The 26,094-nt window shown below is 47.7% G+C and overlaps 1 protein-coding gene across 4 annotated transcripts in view; it reads right to left on the bottom strand.

Moving 5' to 3' along the window:
• The window catches only part of lpp (LIM domain containing preferred translocation partner in lipoma), a 307,384-nt gene that overhangs the window by 19,835 nt on the left and 261,455 nt on the right, over positions 1 to 26,094 (bottom strand). For all 4 annotated transcript variants that reach the window (XM_052017882.1, XM_052017881.1, XM_052017879.1 and 1 more), the window contains exons 6-7: positions 11,094 to 11,277; positions 1,646 to 1,815 (exon numbers count right to left, since the gene is read on the bottom strand). In XM_052017882.1, coding sequence (XP_051873842.1) covers positions 1,646 to 1,815; positions 11,094 to 11,277 — 354 coding nt within the window. The remainder of the gene's footprint in view (positions 1 to 1,645; positions 1,816 to 11,093; positions 11,278 to 26,094) is intronic.

The raw sequence follows: 26,094 nt of genomic DNA on the forward strand, positions 1-26,094 counted from the left end.
ATTGCAGAGCATGTCTTATGAGGATAGGTTGAGCGAGCTAGGGCTTTCCTCTTTGGAGAGAAGGAGGATGAGAGGTGACTTGATAGAGGTGTACAAGATGATAAGAGGCATAGATTGAGTGGACAGTCAGAGACTTTTTCCCAGGGCAAAAATGGCTAACACAAGGGGACATAATTTTAAGGTGACTGGAGGAAGGTATGGGGGGATGTCAAGGCAAAGTGTTTTTACACACAGAGTTGTGGGTGTGTGGAACGCACTGCCGGCAGAGATTGTGGGGCAGATACATTAGGGACATTTAAGAGACTCTTAGATAGACACATGAATGATAGAGAAATGGAGGGCTATGTGGGAGGGAAGGCTTAGATAGATCTTAGAGCAGGATAAAATGTCGGCACAATATCGTGGGTTGAAGGGCCTGTACTGTGCTGTAGTGTTCTGTGTTCTAATTGGGTGGTGTGGGCTCATTGGGCCGAAAGGACCTGTTACTGTGCTGTATAAATGAAGACTTTTTTTAAAGTTTTAAATGTTGTAATTGTACCTCCCTCTGACACCCTCTTTTTTTACCCACCACCCTCTGTAAAAAAAAGTTGTCGCAGATCCCCTTTAAATCTTTCCCCTCTCACCTTAAACCTGTGCCCCCTAGTTTTAGACTCCCCTACACTAGGAAAAAGACTGTTCACCTTATCCACACCCCGCATGATTTTATAAACCTCTCTCAGGTCACCCGTCAACCTCCTTCGCTCCAGGGAAGACAGTCCCAGCCTGTCCAGTACCTTTCAGTCCAGGGCGACATTTCTGTACCCTCTCCATTGAGCTTCTCTCTAACCTCCAGCTCGACAACCCGCTGAGACCTTCCAACCCTGCTCTCCATATTCCCTCACATTCTCCCACCACTGGCACCCACGTCTCCAGGATTTTCTGCTCCCTCTCTCTGCTCCTTAAACCGTCACAGAGTGAGCGCCTGCCTCCTCACACATCCTCCGTGGCTCAGTGTCTCCGTTGGTGGGGCTCGGAGAGATGTTGGCCACGTTCACTGAGGGGTGACGGTGGGCTGGGAGAACTGGCAGTGCACAGGATAGACCACATGGTGGGTCAGATGTCAAGTGTGTGGGTCAGAGCAGACTCGCAGATGGGACATTGTGGGAGAAGGGGCAGACTGTGGTGAGGGGGTGGGGAGTGAGGTACTGTGAGGGGTGGGGCTGACGGCAGATGGGCCAAAAAGTGGGTGATAAATTATCAGTGAGAATCGATTGCCAGCCCATTGATCGAGCTGCAGAGGTGTGTGACGGACTCACTAGCTGACAGGTCCACAGGCAAGCTGCCTGAGGAGCCTCCCTCCCACACCCATTCCCCACTCCCACTCCTAACTCCCACACCCCACACCCACTCCCCACTCCCACACCCCGCACCCACTCCCCACTCCCGCACCCACTCCCCACTCTCCACTCCCCGCACCCAACACCCACTCCTAACTCCCACACCCACTCTTAACTCCCACACCCACTCTTAACTCCCGCACCCAACCCACTCCCACACCCAACCCATTCCCACACCCCACTCCCTGCACCCAATCCCAACCCACTCCTAACTCCCACTCCTACTTCCACACCCACTCCCACACTATGACCATTTGCCTGACACTCACAATGTAGCAGGGCTCACAGTATGACCTCTTCTCCACCGCGTAGAAGGCCTGCCCTCTCAGCTTGTGACCGCACGTCACACAGGTGAAGCAATCCACGTGGAAGACTTGTTCCATGGCCGTGCAGCCAGCTCCTTCCCCGACCACACTCTCTCCGCACCGGACACATTGCCCTGGAACAAGACGGCCCACAATAAACACGGTAGCCCAGCCGGGGAGAATCCGCACATCAACATGTGACAGCAGGGTTACAGGGCACTATCCTCCACCCTGCGGGTGAGCACTGCCCTCTGCTAACCTGTCTCTCCCACAATCCTGTAGCTGGACACCAAACATCTCATGGGTATGACTGCAAGCAGAGCAGGGAGCTCTCCCCACTGTCCCGGCCAACATTAATCCCTCCATCCATGTGATGAAGCAGGTGAGAACACAAGAACAGGAGCAGAGTGGACACCGGGCCTCTCCAGCCTGCTCCGCCAGTCAATACGGTCAAAGTCATTCCAACCTTGGCCTAAACACCACTTTTCCGTGCCTTCCCCTAACCTGAACCCTAACCCACTTGACATCCTTGTAGTTCAAGTATCTGCCAATCTCTCCATGAATATACCCAGTGACTCCACAGCTGCCCGGCGTGGAGAGTTCCAGTCACCACACTCTGAGAGAAGAAATTCCTCATCACCTCCATCTTAACTGGCAACCCCCTTATTCTGGAACTGCGCCCCTAGTTCTACACACCTCACTATGAGGAACATCCTCTCTGTATCCACCCTGGCAATCACCCTCAAAATCTTGTGTTTTGGTACATTCACCTCTTGTTCTTCTGAACTCCAGTAAGCACAGGCCCAACATGCTGAACCTCTCTTCATATGTCAGCAGTGGAGAGGGGGCAACACTCGATCTCCTCTTGGGAAATGAGGTGGGGCAAATAGCTGAAGTTTCAGTGGGGGAGCACTTCGGCACCAGTGACCATAGTTTGATTGGTTTTAAAACAGTTCTGGAAGAAGATAGGACTGGTCTACAAGATAAAGTCTGAAACTGGGGCAAGGCATTGGACAGGAACGTGCAAAGGTTGATTGGGAGGGGCTGTTATTGGGTAAAGCGATGTCTGGCAAGTGGGGAGCTTTTACAAGTGAGATTGGGAGAGTTCAGAGCTAATGTGTCCTGTTAGAGTGAAAGGCAAGATTGGCAGGAGTAGGGAACTCTGGCTGATGAAAGATATTGAAGCTCTGGTCAGGAAAGAAGCATATGTCAGGTATCGGATCATGTGAATCCCTTGAACAGTACAAGGGATGCAGGAGTACACTTAAGAAGGAAATCAGGAGGGCAAAAAGGGGATATGAGATATCCCTGGCAGACACTGTAAAGGAGGAACCTGAAAGATGCTGGAAGTATATTACAAGTAAAAGGGTAACTCAGGAGAGAACAGGTCCCCTTGAGGATCAGTTGGCGGTCTGCGTATGGAACCATGGAAGGTGGACGAGGTATTGAGTGAATACTCCTAGAGGGCATAGGATTAGGTGAAAGGGAAAAGACTTGATGGGGACCTGAGGGGCAAATCTTTCACACAGGGAGTGGTGCGTATATGAGACGAGCTGTCAAAGGAACTGGTTGAGGCAGGTCCAATTACAACGTTTGAAGGCATTTGGATAGGTACATGGACAGGAAAGGTTTAGAGGGATATGGGAGAAAAGTGGCGAAATGGGACTAGTTGAGCAAAGCACCTTGGTCAGCATGGACGAGTTGAGCCGAAGGGCCTGTTTCTGTGCTGTACAACTATTACTCTATAACTGATTCACCCCTGGGACAACCTATCAAAACAATCCACAGTACTCCAGATACAGCCTCACCAGCCTCCTCCAAATCATCAACACTTCCCTATTTGTATATTCCATACCCCTTGCAATACAGGCCAACATTCCCTGAGCCTTGCTAACTACCTGCTGTACCTTCTATGTTTCATGTTCTAGGATCTCCTTTATACAGCAACATTTTGTACCCTCACTTTATTTAAATAATACATAGTTTTTTCATCTTCTTTCCTCACATTTTATCACATTATACTTCATCTACAGATGCCTTGCCCATTCACTTAACTTGCTTAACCTGCTTATATTTACTTGCAGGCTCTTTGTGTCCACCCCACAACTTTGTAACACACCCATCGTTGTATCATCAGCAAGTCTGCACTGATCACTGAGGCACCTCACAATACAGTTGGCCAATCCAAAAATGACCCATTATATCCCACCTCCTTGTTTCCTGTTATTTAGCCAATCCCCTATCCATGCCAATATATTGCCTAAACCTGTGCTTTCTTCTCTTGTACGGCACCTAATTGAAACCTCTGGAAATCTAAACCCTCTACATCCATTGGATCCACTTTATTCACCCAATTTGTCACTTTCGCAAAGGACTTAAGTTTGTCAAACAAGATCTCCCTTTCACCAAACTAAGTTCGCTCTGCTCGATGTCTTCTGATTTTCTAAATGATTTTCTAAATCCAGGGAATTTTGGAAGATTACAACCAACACATCCACTACCTCTGTAGTCACTTGCTTTAAGACTCTAGAATGCAGGCTCAGGACTAGGGGCTAATTGTCCTTTAGCTCATTAGTTTACCTTGTACAGGGGCTCCTGGGGTTACAAAAGATCGGACTGACGGATATCTGAATTTACGCAAGTTCTCCTATACATTTGTAAAGCACATTTCAAGCTAGAAATAATAATAATAAAATGTTTCATGGTATTCATTGATGACTGGATACAGAATATATTCCATTAGTTTAATCATGGGTAGTGTGAGGCTAATTTTTCAGTGAAATGAAAGAATTATCGCTCTGCATACACTTTACGATACGGGTTACTACAGAAAACGGATGTTTCTGATTTAAAGAAGTCGCCTTAAAGACAGTTCTCAGGAACGGAGCCTTTGTATAACCCAGGGACTGCCCATGCCTTTCCCCAAGTGATAGAGATTATCACATCACTGTCTGTGGGAGCTTGCTGTGTGCAAACTACCTCATTCCCTTTGAAGGAATTCTTGGGTATCAAAAACAAGAGGGCACAGACTTAAGGTGGGAGGAAGGAGTTTTAAAGCGGTTCTGAGGGGTAAGTTTTTATACACAGAGTGGTTGATATCTGGAACACGCTGCCAGTGAAGGTAGTGGAGTCAGACACAATCGCTATGTTTAAGAAGCATTAGACACTCAGTAAACGAAGCACAGAAGGATACCGTCCTAATGCGGGCAAGCTGGATTGGTGTAGATGGGCAAAAAGGTCAGCACGGACGTGCTGGGCCGACCTTTGTTGACTCTGTGACTCTATAATCCAGCTCTAATATCAGTTTCTGGAGAAAATACCACTTTTTAATCTCCTGCTATGTAGTACATTTTCATAGCCTTCCTTTTAATTCTGTCTGATTAGTTCCCACTGTTATTGTCAGAAATAACCCATCAATAGGACATAGAGTCCCTCCCTTAACCCTCTCCACTCTGCTGAAGAGTTCCAAACTGATCAGATATCTACTGGACCTGTTAACTGCCTAGAAACCACACAGCACTACCTCAATCCTTCCTGCAGTGGGGGACAAGTTCATTAAAAGTCCCTTATTCCTTTAGCAGGTCCACTAGAAGATGCAAAAAGATGCATTTCATTGTGTGTTTCGATGTGACTAATAAATAAATATCTTATCTTAGTGGTTGCAGAAGGTGGTCCCTGAGCATTAAATACTGTCACTGACAATACTTCAGATGTGGCCTGACCAAAGTTTTATACAGCTGCAACAGAACTTCCAGCCTTTACACTCAATACTCCAACCAATGAAGGCAAGTGTGCCGTACACATTCTTTACCACCCTATCCAACTGTGTTACCACTTTCAGGGAGCTATGGACTTGGATGCCAAGATTTGCAGCTGTATAAAACTTTGGTTAGGACACATTTGTGTGCAGTTCTGGTCACCCCATTACAGTAAGGATGTGGGGGCTTTGGAGAGGGTGCAGAAGAGGTTCACCAGGATGCTGCCTGGACTGGAGGATATTAGTTATAAGGAGAGGTTGGACAAACATACATGCCAAAGCCAAGAAAGCTCACCAGCGCCTCTACTTCCTCAGGAGGCTAAAGAAATTTGGTTTGTCCCCTTTGACTCTCACCAACTTTTACAGATGCACCATAGAAAGCATCCTATCTGGATGTATCATGGCTTGGTACGGCAACTGCACTGCCCAGGACCGCAAGGAGCTGCAGAGAGTTGTGGACACAGCCCAGCGTATCACAGACACCAGCCTCCCCTCCTTGGACTCTGTCTTTACCTCTCGTTGTCTTGGTGTAGCAGCCAGCATAATCAAAGACCCCACCCACCCGGGACATTCTCTCTTCTCTCCTCTTCCATCGGGCAGAAGATACAGGAGCCTGAGGGCACGTACCACCAGACTAAAGGACAGCTTCTACCCCACTGTGATAAGACTATTAAACGGTTCCCTTATACAATGAGATGGACTCTGACCTCACGATCTTTGTTGTGACCTTGCACCTTATTGCACTGCACTTTCTCTGTAGCTGTGACACTTTACTCTGTACTGTTACTGTTTTTACCTGTACTACATCAATGCACTCTGTACTGACTCAATGTATCTGCACTGTGTAATGAATTGACCTGTACGATCGGTTTGTAAGACAAGTTTTTCACTGTACCTCGGTACAAATGACAATAATAAACCAATACCAATACCAGCTTGGGTTGTTTTCTCTGGAGCGGTGGAGGCTGAGGGGAGACCTGATGGAGGTTTATAAAATTATGAGAGGCACGGATAGGGTAGACAGTCAAAGTCTTTTTCCCAGGGTGGACATGTGAAATACTCGAGGTTTAATGTGAGAAGGGGAAAGTGTAAAGGAAATTTTCAAGGCAAGTTCTTTTACACAGAGAGTGGCAGGTGCCTGGAGAGGTGGTGGAAGCAGGTACGACAGCAATGTTTAAAAGGCATTAGATATATGGAGAGGCAGGGAATGGAGGGCTATGGACCAGGTAGATGGGATTAGTTATATTGGCATCATGGTCGGTACAGACACGGAGCAGGGAATGGAGGGCTATGGACCAGGCAGATGGGATTAGTTATTTTGGCATCATGGTCGGTACAGACACGGAGCAGGGAATGGAGGGCTATGGACCAGGCAGATGGGATTAGTTATTTTGGCATCATGGTCGGTACAGACACGGAGCAGGGAATGGAGGGCTATGGACCAGGCAGATGGGATTAGTTATTTTGGCATCATGGTCGGTACAGACACGGTGGGCCGAAGGGCCTATTCCTGTTTTGTACTGTTTTATGTTCTATCTTCTGAGATTCCTCTGTACATCGATGCTCCGAAGGGTCCTGCCATTTACTGTATACTTTCCTCTTGCATTTGATCTCCCAAGATGTCTCACCTCAAAACTTGTACGGATTAAACTCCATCTGCCATTTCTCCACCCAAATTCCAACTGATCTATATTCTGCCATATCCTTTGGCAACCCTCTTCGCTACCTTTAGGATTTATGTGAACCTTATAAATAAATGTTAGTTGTTCTGTCCAGTGGCCCTGAGTTCACATCACCAATCTTCCCACTTACTAATGTAAATTTACACTTATAATGACATGCTTAAGTTAATCTTAGTAACTGATGAAACCATTCCACAGTTCCCAGTTCATTAAAAGGCACAGCCTACATTCCATACGGCAAAAAGATATAGGAGCAGAATTAGGCCATTCGGCCCATTGAATCTGCTCCACTATTCAATCATGGCTGATTTTCTTTTCAACCTCATTCTCCCACCTTCTCCCCATAACCCTTAAACCCCTCACCAATCAAAACCTATCAATCTCTGACTTCAGTACATCCAAGTCCTCAGCCATCTGTGTCAACGAATTCCACAGATTCACCTCCCTCTAGCTGAAGAAATTCCACCTCATCTCAGATCTAAAGGGACATCCCTTTATTCTGAAGCTGTGCCCTCTGATCCTGGACTCTCCCACTACTGGAAACATCCTCTCCACGTCCTCTCTAAATAGGCCTTTCAATATTCGGGAGGGTTCAATGAGACACCCCCCTCCCCCCACCCATCCTTCTGAACTCCATCGAGTACAGGCCCAGAGACATCAAACGCTCCTCATACATTAACCCTTTCTTTCCCAGGAACATTCTTGTGAACCTCCTCTGGACCCTCTCCAGGGCCAGCACATCCTTTCTTAGATATGGGGCCCAAAATTGCTCACAATATTCCAAATGTGGTCTGACCGATGCCTTCTAAAGCCTCAGCAGTAAATCCTTGCTTTTATTTTCTGGTCCTCTGGATCTATTCCCAACCTCAAGCCTTTTCCTTAAATTTTGGAGCAGCTTTTTTGTTATTGAATTAAAGATGACTGACTCGCTCGATGTGGCATTTTACCATGAGGGAGTAGCACAGCTAATCTTTCTACAAATTAATCAGTTCCTGACTGATGCTCCAAGCTTGTTTGATTGCTTCCCTTCCCCCACAGATGCTGCTCAACCCACTGATTTCCTCCAGCAGACTGTTTGTAGCTTGATTGTATGCTTTAAAATATTAGGTGGACTGTTCCAATTCTTTCTTGAAACAAATACAGAACTGCAGCTGATGATGCACAGGAAGGCTGTGCATTTCTATAGCACCTTTTGTAACTCGAGGATACCCCAACAACTACCCAGAATTAAAGGCTTCTGAAGTGTAAGCACCTTCTGGTGTGAGAAACACTACTCCCGCAACAAACAATACCATCCTGAACATTCCTCAGCTGAGTATGTCTGAGGACACTGTTGACGGGAACAATCTGGGAATTTCAGAGGGGACTGAGTGGGAGTAGCTGGGACTCGTTGACTCAGCTGCCACCCAGGAAGTTCCTGGCTGTTGTAGGGTCAGATTGCTGGGAGTGAACCCCACCCTCAGACAGAGTTATACAGAGGGCAATCAGAAAGGAGTTTCACTCACTCCTCAAATCAGCTGTTGCACAAACCCTGGTACAGAGTCACTACATTAATGAAAAGGATTGCACGGACACCAGTCAAATGCCCATGTTGAGGCGAGGGTGGGAGAGTTTGTCTGCACACACTCCAGGGTGAAAATGACCAAGGGAAGAGACTAGTGTTCAGTAAAATAGAAGAACATGAGGAGGTGAATCATCTCGAGTTTGCTCCACGGGGACCAGAGAAGACAAGTCAGCCCCGTGAGCCGACATCAGCTGACCTGCACTTCAATTGCATTTTGTTTAAAAGGGAATATGCAGGGCTCTGAGACTGCAGAGGGACATTGATAGTTTGCAGAGCTGGGCTGAGAAGTGGCAGATGGAGTTCAATCTGGAGAAGTGTGAGGTGGTACACTTTGGAAGGACAAACTCCAAGGCAGAGTATAGAGTTAATGGCAGGATTCTGGGTAGTGTGGAGGAGCAGAGGGATCTGGGGGTTCATATCCACAGATCCCTGAAAGTTGTCTCACAGGTGGATAGGGTAGTTAAGAAAGCTTATGGGGTGTTAGCTTTCATAAGTCGAGGATTGAGTTTAAGAGCCGCGAGGTAATGATGCAGCTTTGTAAAACTCTGGTTAGACCGCACTTAGAGTACTGTGTCCAGTTCTGGTCGGCTCATTATAGGAAGGATGTGGAGGCGTTGGAAAGGGTGCAGAGTAGATTTACCAGGATGCTGCCTGGTTTAGAGAGTATGGATTATGTGGAGAGACTAAGGGAGTTAGGGCTTTACTCTTTGGAGAGAAGGAGGATGAGGGGAGACATGATAGAGGCATACAAAATATTAAGAGGAATAGATAGAGTGGACAGCCAGCGCCTCTTTCCCAAGGCACCAATGCTCAATACAGGAGGGCATGGCTTTAAAGTAATGGGTGGGAAGTTCAAGGAGATATCAGAGAGTGGTTGGGGCATGGAATGCACTGCCCGGGGCGGTGGTGGAGGCGGGTACATTGGTCAAATTCAAGAGATTACTAGATAGGCATATGGTGGAATTTAAAATAGAGGGATGTGTGGGAGGAAGGGGTTAGATAGTCTTAGGCGAGGTTTAAAGATTGGCACAACATTGTGGGCCGAAGGGCCTGTATTGTGCTGTACTGTTCTATGTTCTATGAAAGAGCAGGGAGTGCAGGATCAGAGAGCTCTCCCAAAGAACGGCAGAGAAAGGCGGATTGAATGGCACCCTGCTGTACTGTAAGGGCGCGTGATTCATAAACAGAGAGTCCAGCTTCTCTGGCAGGCTGACAGGGGACTGTTCTCCAGCAACATAAACAGGCAAACAGCTAAAGCATTCTCCCTGGAAACACAGGAACCCTGCCAGACCATGGAAGTATCTTGGAAAAATATTCCCAATTCCAAAAGTGCAGCACTTGGAACGATATGAACTCCACAAGAGCCTGTGCCTGACAGCAACCCCTCCCAGCCCATTCCCCATCAGAAGTGCTGAGTGGCTAGGAGCTGTGGGCGCCTATTGATATTTCAGCAGCACCTCTACAGCAGAATGTCCATTTACCGCAACAGAACAAAGAGTACAAAATAAACAGCAGGAGTCCTGTGAGAGGACGGCCAACCCCAGCTGTTATACCACACGTCACTCGGAGAGGGGACAAAAGCTTACAGAGGGACACTAACTGGGGTTACGGACTGGCTTCAGCCCCCGAGTGTTCACCCAGGGATCTTAGCTGGAAGCCTCGATCCACGAGGCACAGGTTAGAACATTATTCCCATAACCACCCCCTTGGACAGAACAGATCTACTTGATGATGAATGTGGCTCACATTCAGGAACTCAGGACCAAGTGAAGCAAAATCAGGTTCAGTGGATCTGGGCTGAGGACAGGGAGGTCCTGAGGCCGATACTGAGAATCTGGAAAGGTGGATCTCAGCAATGTGTCCCACATTAAGGCTGTGTATACGTCCAGCATTGCACCTGTGACTGCCTTTGATCTACACCAGTCTTAGACCTGTCTCAGTGTGGGACCTGTGTCAGTGTGGGACCCGTGCCAGTGGGGGACCTGTTTTCTGCCTCTTGCGGAATGCCAGCCTGAGGAGATTTTACTCAGAAAGAAGGCTGTTACTGGACTTTGGGAATCACTAAAGCAACAAGCTGGGAACTGAATGGGATGTGTTCAGGAGGGTTCACACTGTAGCCTGGCCTGAGAATGGATGCACAACAGTGGCTTATGTTTCAATGAATGGTGCACAGTCCCAGGGAAGACTTGAACGTTACACAGAGAGAGCAGTCAATGGAGATTTGCACATCATGCCAATCCTGTCATTATAGCGACGAGAGCAGATATAGTCCCAGTTTGGTAGGGAAACACTGTAAAATAAGAAAGGACAAAGGTCCATCAATTTAAATTGTCACCAAGTTAGCAAGAAGCGAGACTGGGAGAAACCCTAACTCGCTAGTTAGATTTGGATCGAGATGGTTTTGTTTACCAAAGTAATCATCAGATGGTGGATGCTCCATATCAAACAACATCTTCTTTGTCAGACGGTCAAGCTCATCCTCTGGTCTTGGAGCAGGGGCATTTGATGCAGGAACTGGAACAGGAGCCGGAACTGGAGCCGGAGCTGGAACTGGAGCAGGAGCCGGAGCCGGAGCCAGAGGCTGGTAGACATTCTGAAAGAAAGAAAGAGTGCTCGTCAAAGAATTCAGCATCTACCACAACCTCCAGCAGCAGCTGCTCCACGAGTGCTGTTGTCACTGCTGAGAAACCTCAGGGCTGTGGGGGGTGGTGCAGACAAATGAAGAGATCAGGAGACAGCAGCTTCCATCACATAACCCAGCAGTGCGGGTAGGACCCTGCAGTCTGTCCACCTGTAGAGCAGGTGCTGCCAGTCCCCAGCAGTGAGCACACTCACTGTGGAAGCCAGGGTGCAGCCTGAGTCCCACATGTCCTGCCAGATGTGTAAGATCAGGGAGAAGTCGAGTGTCCCTGATGACTACCTTTGCAGGAAGTGTCCTGCTGCAGCTCCTCTCAGACTGCATGGATCAGCTGGAAGGGAAGTTGGACTCACTGAGGAACACACAGGAGGCAGAAAGTGCTTCAGATAGGAGTATCAGGGAGGTGGTCACACCACAGGTTCAGCCAGATGGATGCTGACTGTCAGGAGAGGAAGGCAGGAGTCCCTTGTGGCTATCCCCCACTCCAACAAGTGCACCATTTTGTATACTGCTGGGGGGAGAAATCAGTCTCAGGAGAAGACAACATCAGCAGCCAGATCAGTGGCACCACAAGGGCTCTGCTGTGCAGAAGCAAGGACAAAGCCTGGGTGAGCAATAGTGATAGGGGACTCTATCGTCAGTGAGTCTCCAGGAGGGTGTGCTGCCTCCCTGGTGCCAGGGTCAGGGTGTCTGAGCAGGTCCGGGACATTCTGTAAGGGGAGGGTGGGCAGCCAGAGGTTAAGGTCCATATCAGTATTGGTATTATGACATAGGCAGGAAGAGAGATGAGGTCCTGCAGAGAGAATTTAGGGACTTAGGTAGAAAGTTAAAAACCAGGACTTCTGGGGTTGTAATCTCAGGATTACTTCCTGCGCCAGGTGCAGCTGAGAATGGGAAGATATTGCAGTTAAATGTGTGGCTAAGGTGCTGGTGTAGGACAGAGGGCTTCACGTACTTGGATCATTGGGCTCTCTTCCAGGGCAGGAGGGACCTGTACAAAAAGGAAGGTGTGCACCTGAACTGGAGGGGAACCAATATCCTCCCAGAGAGGTTTGCTAGTGCTGCTTGGGAGGGTTTAAACTGGCGTGGCAAGGGTTGGGGAGCAAAGCAGAAGGTCAGCAGGTAGAGAGATAAAGTAAGTCTGATAGGAAAACCAGGCAGGACCAGGATATTGGAGACAGCAGGAATGATGGGCTGGTGTATTTACTTTGGTTCAATGGGTAAACCTGATAAAGCTTACAGCCTGGGTTAGAACACGGGACAACAATGTTATCACCGTAACAGAAGCTTGGTGGACAGAAGGGAAGGACTTACAGCTCAATGTTCCAGAGTACAGATGTTTCAGGTGTGATTGCAAGGAATGTAAAAGAGGTGGGGGAGTTGGATTACTGATTAGGAGAACATCACAGCTGCATTGGAGAGGACATCCAGTGAGGCAATATGGGCAGGGGTCAGGGATAAGACAGGTGCACTCACTATGATGGGGTTATACTGTAGGTCTCCCAATGGCCAACAGGAGATAAGAGGAACAGGTATATGGGTGGATTATGGAAAGATGTAAAACCAACAGGGTTGTTGCAATGGGTGACTTTAATGACTGGGACTCACCAGAGACGGCAGATGCTGGAATCTGGAGCAACAAACAATCTGCTGGAGGAACTCAGTGGGTCGAGCAAGGTTTCGGCCTGAAACATTGATGATTCCTTTCCTCCCACAGATGCTGCTCGACCTGCTGAGTTCCTCCAACACATTGTTTATTGACTGGGACTCCCCTAGTACAAGGGGCTTAGATTGGGAAGGATTTGTTAGATGTATCCAGGAGGGTTTCTTGAAACAATATGTAGATTGTCCAACTTGGGATGGGGTGTACTAGATCATATATTGGGGAGCATTTTGTGAACAGTGACCATAAGAGAGTTATGGATAAGGAGAAGACTGGTCCTCAAGTGAAAGTGTTAAACTGGGGGAAGGCTAATTACAACAGTATTAAGGCAGGAACTGGATTGGGAGCAGCTGTTTGAGGGTAAGTCTACATCTGATAGGTGGGAGTCTTTTACTGACTAGTTGATTAGAATTCAGGACCAACATGGAACATATAACAGTAAAGCACAGGACCAGGGCCTCTGGCCCAAGATGTCTGTGCCGAACACAATGCCAAATTAAACTAAATCCCTTCTGCCTGCACATGATCCATATCCCTTCATTCCCTGCATATTCGTTTGTCTAACAGCCTCTCAAATGCCACTATTGTATCTGCTTCCACCACTGAAGTGAGGGACACCGGCCAATAATTTCCTGGATTATCCCTATTTCCCTTCTTGAACAAAGGAACAACATTGGCCACTCTCCATTCCCCCAGGACCTTGCCTGTTGCTAGTGAGGATACAAAGACCTTCACCAAGGCCCCAGCAATCTCCTCTCTTTCCTCTTCCAAAAACCTGGGATAAATCCAATCTTGCCATGGGGACTTATCCACTGTGATGATCTTCAAAAGACCCAGCACCACCTCCTTTTTGACCTCAAAATGCTCAAGCACATTAGCATGCCCACACTGCTCTCACTGTCCTCTCCTTGGTGAATAATGATGCAAAGTACTCATTTAGTACCTCACCCACGTCCTCTGGCTCCAGGCATAAATTCCCTCCTTTATCCTTGAGTGGTCCTACCTTCTCCCAGTTATCCTCTATGTCTTTAATGTATGTATAAAATGTCTTGGGATTCTCTTTAGTTCCACTTGCCAAGGTCATTTCATGCCCCCTTTTGGTCTTCCTAATTCCCTGCTTGAGCTCTTTCCTATTTTTATATTCCTCAAGGGCCCCGTCTGATTTTACCTTCCTAAACCTTACATATGCTTCCTTTTTCTTTTTGACTAATTTCATAACCTTTCTCATCATCCATGGCTTCCTTACCTTGCCATCCAACTCCCACATATCAGCTGTGGACTTGCCCAATAGTAGCTGCTACCAATTAACTCCCCCTAGTTCCTGTCCAATAACGTCATAATTTGCCCTTCCCCAATTTAGTAATTTCCTGCAAGGTCCAGACTTATAACTGTCTTAAAACTTATGGAGTTGTGATCACTGTTCCCAAAATGCTCTCCCATTTTAAGGCCAGTCACCAGACCAGGCTCATTTCCCAAAACAAGGTCCAGTTTGGTCCCTCCTCTCACTGGGCTTTCCACCTATTGTTTCAAGAAACCCTCTTGAATGTACTGAAGAAATCCTGCCCCATCTAAGCCGCTTGCACTGAGAAAGTCCCAGCCAATACTGGGGAAATTAAAGTCACCTACTTTGACAAGCCTGTTGCTTTAACATCTTTCCACAATCTGTCTACATATCTGTTCCTCTGTCTCCCGGTGGTGATTGGAAGGCCTATGGTACAAATATAGAGTCATACACCGTGGTAACAGACCCTTTTGGCCCAACTCGTCCATGCCGACCAAGTTGTCTGCCTGAGCCAGTCTCATTTGCCTGTGTTTGGCCCACATCCCTTGAAACCTTTTCTATTCTTGTACCTGTCTAAATGTCTTTTAAACATAATTGTACCTGTCTCCACAGCTTCCTTTGGCAGCTCGTTCCATATACCCACAACCCTCTGTGTGAGAAATTTGCCCTTCAGGTCCTTTAAATCTTTCACCTCTCACCTTAACCCTGTGCCCTCTAGTTTTAGATTCCCCTATCCTGGGGAAAAGACTGTGATCATTCTCCTTATCTAAGGCCCTCGTGATTTTATAAACCTCTGTAAGGTCACCCCTCAGCCTCCTTCACTCCAGGGAAAACAGTCCCAGCCTGTCCAGCCTCCCCTTGTGACTCACCCTCCAGTCCCAGTAACATCCTGGTGAAACTTTTTTTGCACCTTCTATTAGCTTAATAATGTCCTTCCTATAGCTGGCCGACCAGAATTACAAGCAAAAAACAAGCAGCTACAGGAACTTAGTGGGTCAGGCAGCATCCGTGAAGGGAAATGGACAGTCGACGTGTCAGGTCGAGACCCTCCATCTGGACTGAAAGATAGAGGTGAGGGGAAGAGGTGGGGCAAGAGCTGGCAGGTGATAGGTGGATCTGGGTAAGGAGGTTTTGATTGGCAGATGGGAGGGAAGGACGTAAATGACGACCGAGGCTGGGAGGTGATTTGTGGAGGTAACAAAAGGCTGTAGATAGTGGAATCTGATAGGAGAGGAAGGTGGAGCCTGGAACCAAATAAGGGAGGTGCGGACAGGTTGGGCTGAAGGGACTCGATGAATTGACAGGGAACAGAACAGCAGGACATTCGGCTCCTTAAACCGGCTCCACCACACGACAAGATCATGGCTGATCTACAAACTCAGAACCACCTTCCTGCTCTGTCTCATAAGCTGATTCCATTAATATCCAGAAACCTATAGGGATTTGTTTTCCTCAGCCTTTCAATAGAACTTACCCACTGTGGGAAGATATTTCTCCCCAATCAGTTTTAAATAGTTTATATTCAACTATTTTACAACTCATCAGCAATTAAAGCAGCCCAATCTTTTCACACAGAGGGTGGTGGGTATATGGAACGAGCTGCCAGAGCAAGTGGTCGAGGCAGTACAATTGCAATATTTAAATGACATTTGGACAGGAACATGGATAAGGAGGGTTGAGGGGGATGCGGGCCAAATGCTGGCAAAGGGGACTGGCTCAGGTAGGCAATTTGATTGGCATAGATGAATTGGGCTGAAGGGCCTGTTTCTATGCTCTATAACTCAATGGCTCTTGTTATGGCCCTAGTCCCTGACTTGACATACTCTGATCTTAGATACAATCTTATCATATGCAAAAGTTGTTTATAAATCCAAATATACTGCCTCAACTGCATCACCCTTTTCAACACTTTCTGTTAGACCTTCAAAGCCATCAGCTAGACTGGTCATATGTGAGCTTCCCTCTTGGAACTGGCACTGACTGTTTCCAGCTATTTTCCCATCACTTCCTTGAGTCACAATTCCACGGTCTACCCTTCCACTAATTGTAGTATAATGGTCTACAGTTCTCTCAACCTTCGTTACTGAGTCACAACTGTAGCACAGTTCATTATCTGAATCATTTTTTTATAAACGATAAATGTCTACCATCTTGATCCTACCTTCTCTTGTCATGCACAGATGCAATCTGGGGAAACGTGTAAGATTCTGAGGAGTCTGACAGGGCGGGTTTGGACAAGGCATTTCATCTTGTGGAAAAATCATGAGCTAGGCATCAATATTTAAAAATAAGATGTTGCCCATTTAAGACAGAGGTGAAGCAAGAGTTTGTGAATCTTTGGAACCCTCTTCCTCAAGCGAGAAGAATCTTTGAATACTTTTGAAACAGAGGTAAATAGATTCTTTATAAGGGGTTAAAGGTTACCACGGTAGGCAGGAACCCAGAGCTGAAGCTAAAAGATTAGCCATGAACTTATTGAATAGTGGAGCAGGTTCAAGGAACTAAGTTCATGTATTTGTGTCCTTTCCCCAACAATGACTGCAGGGAGTTATTCACCTCCTTACTCTCCAAAGACCTTCCTCCATCTGTGTAGAAGCCAGTGAGTTCAGGGGACGGAAAAGTGATATCCTGGAGCATTCTGATATTATGAAAAAGGAGGTGCCGGGGTCGTGGAATATATAAAGGTGGATAAATCCCTGGGGCCTGACCAAGTGCATCCTAGAAAATTATGGGAAGCAAGGGAGGAGGTTGCTGGGGTCTCGGCAGAGATTTTGGTATGTTCGTTAGCCACAGGTGAGGTACCAGAAGACCGGAGGGTGGCTAATGTTGTGCCTTTATTTAAGAAGGGCAGCAGGGTCAAGCCAAGGAACAACAGGCTGGTGGGAAAGTTATTGGAAGGGACTCTAACTGACAGAATTTATTTGCATTTGGCAATGACAAGGACTGATGAGAGCTTGGTTTTGTGCATGGGGTGTGGGAAATTGTGCCTCACCAATTTGATTGGGTATTTTGAAGATATGACCAAGAGGAATATGAAGGCAGGGAGGGAGAGTTTGTCTACGTGGATTTTAGCAAGGCCTTTGACAAGGTACGCATGGTAGGCTGGTCTGGAAGGTTAGAACACATGGGATCCAGGCGGAGCCAGCAAAAACTGGATTGGTGGTAGGGATCAGAGGGTGGTATTGGAAGTTTGTGACCAGTGGTGTGCTGCAGGGATCGGTCTGGGTCCGCTGTTGTTTGTCATCTACACTAGTGAGTTGGAAGAGAATGCAGCTGGTGTGATTTTTAAGTTTGCAGATGACACCAAAATTAGTGGTGGACAGTGAAGAGGGTTGCCTAAGATTACAACAGGATCTAGATCAACTGGGAAAGTGGGCCAAGGAATGGCAGATGGAATTTAATTTGGACAAGTGTGAAGTGTTGAATTTTGGGAGGTTAAACTATGGCAGAACTTACACAGTAAATGGCAGGGTCCTGGGGAGTGTTGTAGAACAGACAGACTAGGGGTACATAGTTCCCTCAGAGTGGTGACAAGGTGGTGAAGAAGGCATCTGGCATGCTTGCCTTCATCGGACAGAATATTGAGTACAAGAGTTGGGACGTCATGTTACACTGTACAAGAAGTTGGTGAGACCACACCTGGAGTATTGTGCGCAGTTCTGGTTGCCCAGCTGTTGAGAGGGTGCAGAAAAGATTCACGAGGATGTTACCGGTTCTGGAGGGCGAGAGTTATCAGGAGAGCCTGGACAGGCTGGGACTGTCTTCCCTGGAGTGAAGGAGGCTGAGGGGTGACTTCATAGAGGTTTATAAAATCATGAGGGGCATAGATAGGGTGAATGGTCACTGTCTTTTTTCTGGGATAGGGAAGTCTGAAACCAGAGGGAATAGATTTAAGGTGAGAGGGGGAAAAATTTTAAAGGGAACCTGAGGGGCAACTTTTTCACACAGAGGGTGGTGAGTATATGGAACGAGCTGCCAGAGGAAGTGGTAGAGATGGGTACAGTTACAACTATAAAAAAACATTTGGACAGGTATATGGATAGGAAAGTTTAGAAGGATATGGGCCAAACACAGGCAAATGGAACTAGCACAGGTAGGCACCTTGGTCAGCATGGATGAGTTGGGCCGAAGGGCCTGTTACCATGCTGTATAACTCTATGACTTCATCATTATAACTATGCCTGCCATGTGCACCACCTACAAAGTGCACAACAGTTACTTGCAAAAGCTACTCTGCCAAAACCTCCCAAACCTGAGACATCTACCACCAAGAAGGACAAGCACTTAGGGTCACACACCTCCCCTCCAAGTCACACCAATCCTAGCTTGGAGACACATCATTGGTCTTTCATCGTCACTGGATCTAAATCCTGGAGCTCCCTCCCCAACAGCACCGTGGGAGCACCTTCCCCACACAGACTGCAGTGGTTGAAGGAAGCTCTCCCCCATCTTCCCTGGGGCAACCAGTGCTGGGCAATAGCTGCTGGCCTGTGATGTCCATAGACCTGTTTTCTGATCTCCCTTCATCTTTCCTGATAGAGTAAATTTCTATTAGGGCAGCACACTTGGGACATCAGTGGTGCTGGACCAGCAGATTTCCGACTATCGCATGTTTTTCTATTAAGGCACCAACATAATTTTCATTCACTCTTTTGTAAGATGTTACACAATAGAATTATACATTTTCCAGTGAACCCAATAAGTTTAAAGGGAGGCTGGGAACAAGGCCTTGGTAAGTTCCAAAAGAGTGTGGGAAACAAAACCAGTCAAGTCTAAAGGGAGCACAGGAACCTGGACCCCAGTGAATGGAAACATGGGATCAGCATCTGCTGAGCCAGATGCCAAGCCATCAGGATATCGGAACAGTTGCATGGCGGATTACCAGAGTGTTACTGCACCTGAGATCCATGCTGCCCCCACCAAGGCCTCTGGGGAGCTGGAGTTTCTGCCTTGGAATACAGTGCCAGATTTGCAAAGTCTGTGCCAGATGGACTGGAGCCAATCCCTCACACATGAGCAGTCCAACATCTGTGTCTTCATGGACACCAGAACCTCTGGACTGCTGTTTCCTCTGCTCTGCCCTGAGCCAGGTTTCCCTGATTTATATGCTACAACTCTGCATCTCTCTCCTGTTCAGCAGCTGTGGGACTTGCTCAGTTTAAGGCAATGAGACATGCCTTTGACAGGCATTGCTGCGTGTTCCAGTGGTGAGGAAGGCGGTAACCAGGGGAGGGCAGGAACCGGGATCTGGCTTCACCTTCATCCACATGCCAGCATTTATTGGCTGTCCCTAACTGCCCTGGAACCGAGGAGACAGCGAAGAGTCGATGACACTGGGGGGATCCAGAGTAACAGTGAGCCAGGCTGGGTAACAGGGACACTGGGTAATGGGGTGTGTGTGAACTGGGTGGATTTGTACCACAATTTTATGGTCACTGTAGTTGTTCCTGTTGTGCAGAAGGTGGAAGGCCAGACATAAGACCAGGCAGCGCTGGAAACACTCAGCAGTTAGAGAGCAGCTCGCAGAGAGGAGGAGACAATGCTTGAGGTGGGAGACCTTTCATCAGAAAGCTGTGACTAGCACCCGAGGTACTGACATGGCCAAACGGTGTCGGATGTTCGGAGCCAGAGGTGTGTTGATGAGGATCCACAGAGATCAGAAAGGCTTTTCAACTATGGGCCGCCAGTGGGCTCACCCCACCCCCACCCCCCCCCCACCCCCGCCGTTCAGTCCCAACTCCCTGCTCTATCACTGAGCCCTTTAACGAGTTGACTGGGTACTGTATTCATTCTTCACCTGTGTTAAGGCTTCAAATGGAGACACCAGAGATTCTGCAGATGCTGGAAATCTGGAGCAACACACAAAGTGCTGGAGGAACTCAGCAGGTCAGGCAGTATCTATGGAGGGAAATGAATAGTCGACGTTTCGGGCAGAGACCCTTCATCAGGACTGGAAAGGAAGAGGGCAGAAGCTGGAATAAGGTGGGGGGAGGGGGAGGAGCACGAGCTGGCAGGTGACAGGTGAGTCCAGGTGAGGGGGAAGGTAGGTGGGTGGTGGAGGGGATTTGAGCACATGGTCAAAGAGTCGCAGAGCAGCAGAGATCCCCCACCCTCAGCAACAGCCCATCACCCACACCTTCCTCCCACCTCCTTCCCTTTATTGCATGGTCTACTGTCCTCTCCTATCAGGTTCCTTCTTGTTCAGCCCTTTACCTCTTCCACCCATCACATCCTAGCTTCTTATATCATTCCCTCTCCCTCCCCCCACCTACCTTCCCCCCTCACCTGGACTCACCTGTCACCCACCAGCCATGCTCCTCCCCCTCCCCCTCCCCCTCCCTTCTTATTCCGGCTTCTGCCCCCTTCCTCTCCAGTCCTGATGAAGGGTCTCGGACCGAAACGTCGACTGTTTATTTCCCTCCAAAGATGCTGCCTGACCCGCTGAGTTCCTCCAGCACTTTGTGTATGTTGATTAAAATGTTGGCACATTTTTTCCCCTTACACTGCCCTGCCACACTCCCAGGGTAGGGTCAGCACAGGCAGATAACTGTGTAATTAAAATATAAATTGTAAAGAGACACAGGAGACTGCAGATGCTGGAATCTGGAGCAAAAAGAACAAACTGCTGGAGGAACAGTGGGTCGAGCAGCATCTGTGGAGGCAAAGGGATGGACAACATTTCAGGTCAAGACCGTGTACCAGGTCCTGATGCGGGGTCTTTACTGAAAACGTCGACCAGCCCTCTGCCTCCACAGATGCTGCTCGACCCGCTGAGTTCCTCCAGGAGTTTGTTCTTTGTTGTAAATTTTAAAGATACTGGCTTTGTTTCTTGAATGTAGCAGAGTTAATGTTTGCAGTACAACCAACACTGTTGAAGCATTCCCCTTAAATTTGACTTCTACATTGCAAGAAGGTGTGGGGAAAGGAGGAAGTGTATGTCCACAGATTCTTAAAGGTAGTTTAAAAAGCGTAGGGAATGCTTTTCTCTATGAGCTGAGACACAGAATAAAGAGCAGAGTGGTTATGCTAGACCTGTAAACAACACTATTTGGACCACAGCTCGAGCACTGTATAGTCTTCTGGTCACCATATTACTGGAAAGGTGTGATATGTGATTGCACTGGAAGGGTTCAGAGGAGATTTATGGGAATGCTGACAGAACTGGAACATTTTTGCTAGGAGGAAAGAATGGATCAGCTGGGTTTGTTTACTTTGGAGCGCAGAAGGCTGAGTGTAAAATTATGAGGGACCTAGATAGGACCTGCTTCACTCAGAGGGTTCAAACATAGAACATTACAGCACGGCACGGTAACAGGTCCTTTCAGCCCAACGAGCCCACACTGCCCAATTAGAACATAGAACATTACAGCACAGTACCGGCCCTTCGGCCCGTGATGTTGTGCCAACATTTTATCCTGCTCTAAGATCTATCTAACCCTTCCCTCCCACATAGCCCTCCATTTCTCTGTCATTCATGTGTCTAAGAGTCTTTAAAATGTCCCTAATGTATCTGCCCCCACAACCTCTGTCGGCAGTGCGTTCCACACACCCACCACTCTCTGTCTAAAAAAAACTTACCCCTGACATCCCCCTTATATCTTCCTCCTATCACCTTAAAATTTGCCCCCTTGTGTTAGCCATTGTTGCCCTGGGAAAAAGTCTCTGACTGTCCACTCGATCTATGCCTCTTATCATCTTGTACACCTCTATCAAGTCACCTCTCATCCTCCTTCTCTCCAAAGAGAAAAGCCCTAGCTCACTCAACCTGTCCTCATAAAACATGCTCTCCAATCCAGGCAACATCCTGGTAAATTTCCTCTGCACCCTCTCTAAAGCTTCCACATCCTTCCTATAATGAGGCAACCAGAACTGAACACAATACTCCAAGTGTGGTCTAACCAGAGTTCTATAGAGCTGCAACGTGACCTCGCGGCTCTTTAAGTCAATACCCCAACTAATGAAGGGGACTGATTTAAATTTATTAGCTGAATGATTAAAGGGAGAAGAGGAAGGTTTTTCACCATAAAAGTGCCGAGGGTCTGGAACTCACTCCTGAGAGAGTGGGAGGGGCAGAAATCCTCATCGCGTTTAAACTGTACCTAGGTGTGTACTTGAAGCCGTGACCTGCAGGACCGCAGACTGGAAGTGGGGTTAGGCTGGGGAGCTGATTTTCGACCAGCAGACAACATGGGGTGAATGGCCTCCTTCTCTGTTGTGTGGTGTCATGACAACAACCTTTCTCTCAATGTCAACAAAAGAGCTGGTCATTGACTTCAGGAAAGGGGACGGTGTACATGCACCTGTCTACATCAATGGTGCTGAGGTCGAGAGGGTTGAGAGCTTCACGTTCCTGGGAGTGAACATCACCAACAGCCTGTCCTGGTCAAATCACGTAGATGCCACGGCCAAGAAAGCTCACCAGCGCCTCTACTTCCTCAGGAGGCTAAAGAAATTTGGTTTGTCCCCTTTGACTCTCACCAACTTTTACAGATGCACCATAGAAAGCATCCTATCTGGATGTATCACGGCTTGGTACGGCAACTGCTCTGCCCAGGACCGCAAGAAACTGCAGAGTTGTGGACACCGCCCAGGGCATTATGGACACCAGCCTTCCCTCCTTGGACTCTGTCTTTACCTCTCGTTGTCTTGGCGAAGCAGCCAGCATAATCAAAGACCCCACTCACCTGGGACATTCCCTCTTCTCTCCTCTTCCATGGGGTAGAAGATACAGGAGCCTGAGGGCACGTACCACCAGACTTAAGGACAGCTTCTAACCCACTGTGATAAGACTATTGAACAGTTACCTTAAACAATGAGATGGACTATGACCTCACGGTCTACCTTGTTGTGACCTTGCACCTTATTGCACTGCACTTTCTCTGTAGCTGTGACACTTTACTCTGTACTGTTATTGTTTTTACCTGTCCTACATCAATGCACTCTGTACTGACTCAATGTAACTGCACTGTGTAATGAATTGACCTGTACGATCGGTATGCAAGACAAGTTTTTCACTGTACCTCGGTACAAGTGACAATAATAAACCAATACCAATACCTTCTTTATCATCCCCCAACTGAATTGCTCAGTGATTGGTGGCCGTGCCTCCAGCTCATGTTCACCAAGTTTGTGGCCACTTCTCAATGTTCCATTGTATCAGCACCCCTTGTGTGAAGTCTGCAAGTGTTGGGGCTGGGTGTTAGCACTGGAGAGGCGGGATTGGGGAAAGGTTGAGGCTGTCATCAGGCACACTGTGATGCGGTAGTGCTGTTTCCAACAGTTGGTTGAGTTAACAGTGAATCTACTCACAACATCAGCTTTTAAAATGAAAACACAGGCCCTGTTTCCCCCAGCTGAGAGCTTGGGTCCAGGGGCAAAGCTTCGACATCAGAAGTAGTCCACCTCAGGTTGAGATGAAGAGGAACTTCTTCACCCAGTGTATGGAGAACCCTTGGGATTCTCCATCCTGGAGGGCCAGGGAGACTCAGTCATTGAGTTCTTTCAAAGATGAGCTCAATCCCTGCCTGGATTTGAAGACGGCATGTTCCAGATATCAACCACTCTCACTAGATATTCACGGGAGGCTCCCCAACAGCCCAATGACTCCTAACATCCTGATAGTCCAACACGCTCCCAAGATCCCTCAAAACCCTCGGAGAGTGTCTTATGATGATAGGTTGAGCGAGCTAGGGCTTTTCTCTTCGGAGAGAAGGAGGATGAGAGGTGACTTGATAGAGGTGTACAAGATGATAAACATAGAATATAGAACAGTACAGCACAATACAGGCCCTTTGGCCCACAATGTTGTGCTGACCTTTAAACCTCACCTAAGATGAAATAACCCACATATCCCTCTATTTTAAATTCCTCCATATGCTTATCTAGTAATCTCCCGAATTTGACCAATGTACCTGCCTCCACCCCCACCCTGGGCAGCACATTCCATGTCCCAACAACTCTCTGATATCTCCCTTGAACTTCCCACCCATTACTTTAAAGCCATGCCCTCTTGTATCGAGCATTGGTGCCTTGGGAAAGAGGTGCTGGCTGTCCACTCTATCTATTCCTCTTAATATTTTCTATTCCTCTATCATATCTCCTCCTCCTCTCCAAAGAGTAAAGCCCTAGCTCCCTTAGTCTCTCCACATAATCCATACTCTCTAAACCAGGCAACATCCTGGTAAATCTCCTCTGCACCCTTTCCAACACTTCCATGTCCTTCCTATAATGAGGCGACCAGAACTGGACACAGTACTCTAAGTGTGGTCTAACCAGAGTTTTATAGAGCTGCATCATTATCTCGTGGCTCTTAAACTCCATCCCTTGATTTATGAATGCTAACACCCTATAAGTTTTCTTAACTACCCTATCCACCTGTGAGGCAACTTTCAGGGATCTGTGGATATGAACCCCCAGATCCCTCTGCTCCTCCACACTACCAAGAATCCTGCCATTAACTTTGTACTCTGCCTTGGAGTTAGTCCTTCCAAAGTGTACCACCTCACACTTCTCCAGATTGAACTCCATCAGCCACTTCTCACCCAGCTCTGCACCCTATCAATGTCCCTCTGCAATCTTCAACAATCCTCTACACTATCCACAACACCACCAACCTTTGTGTCGTCTGCAAACTTGCCAGCCCACCCTTCTACCCCCTCATCCAAGTCATTAATAAAAATCATGAAAAGCAGAGGTCTCAGAACTGATCCTTGTGGGACACCGCAAGTCACAGCTGTGCAATCTGAATGCACTCCCTCCACCACAACCCTCTGCTTTCTGCAGGCAAGTCAATTCTGGATCCACATGGCCAAGCTTCCCTGGATCCCATGCCCTCTGACCTTCTGAAGAAGCCTACCATGTGGAACCTTGTCAAATGCCTTACTAAAATCCAGGTAGACCACATCTACTGCACTACCCTCATCAATCTGCCTGGTCACCTCCTCAAAGAATACTGTCAGGCTTGTGAGACATGATCTGCCCTTCACAAAGCCATGCTGGCTGTGCCTGATCAGACCATGATTCTCTAAATGCCCATAGATCCTATCTCTAAGAATCCTTTCCAACAGCTTACCCACCACAGACGTAAGGCTCACTGGTCTATAATTCCCTGGACTATCCCTACCACCTTTTTTGAATAAGGGGACAACATTTGCCACCCTCCAATCCTCCAGTCCACTCCCGTGGACAACGAGGACTCAAAGATCCTAGCCAAAGGTTCAGCAATCTCCTCCCTTGCCTCGCGGAGCAGCCTGGGGAATATTCCGCCAGGCCTTGGGAACTAACAGCTCCAACACATCCTCTCTCTTGATATTAACCTGCTCTCGAACATTAACCTTACCAACACTGTCCTCAGCATCATCAAGGCCCCACTCCTTGGTGAATACGGAAGAGAAGTATTCATTGAGGACCTCACCCACTTCCACAGCTTCCAGGCACATCTTCCCACCTTAATCCCTAATTGGTCCTACCTTAACTCTCGTCATCTTTCTGCTCTTCACATGTGAAAAATGCCTTGGGGTTTTCCTTAACCCTATTCTCCAAGGCCTTTTCATGTTCCCTTCTTGCTCCTTCCTTGCTACCCTATATTCCTCAAGAGACCTATCTGATCCTTCTGCCTATACGTTATGTATGCTGCCTTCTTCCTCCTAACTAGATGTTCCACCTCTCTTGCCAACCATGGTTCCTTCACCCTGCCATGCCTTCTCTGCCTCACGGGGACAAATTTGTCCCTAACATCCTGCAAGAGATCCCTGAACATCGACCACATCTCCATAGTACACTTCCCTTCAAAAATGTCATCCCAAGTCACCCTTGCAAGTTCTAGCCT

The sequence above is a fragment of the Pristis pectinata genome, chromosome 6 (genome assembly GCF_009764475.1).
Source record: "Pristis pectinata isolate sPriPec2 chromosome 6, sPriPec2.1.pri, whole genome shotgun sequence".
Classification (NCBI taxonomy): Eukaryota; Metazoa; Chordata; class Chondrichthyes; order Rhinopristiformes; family Pristidae; genus Pristis; species Pristis pectinata.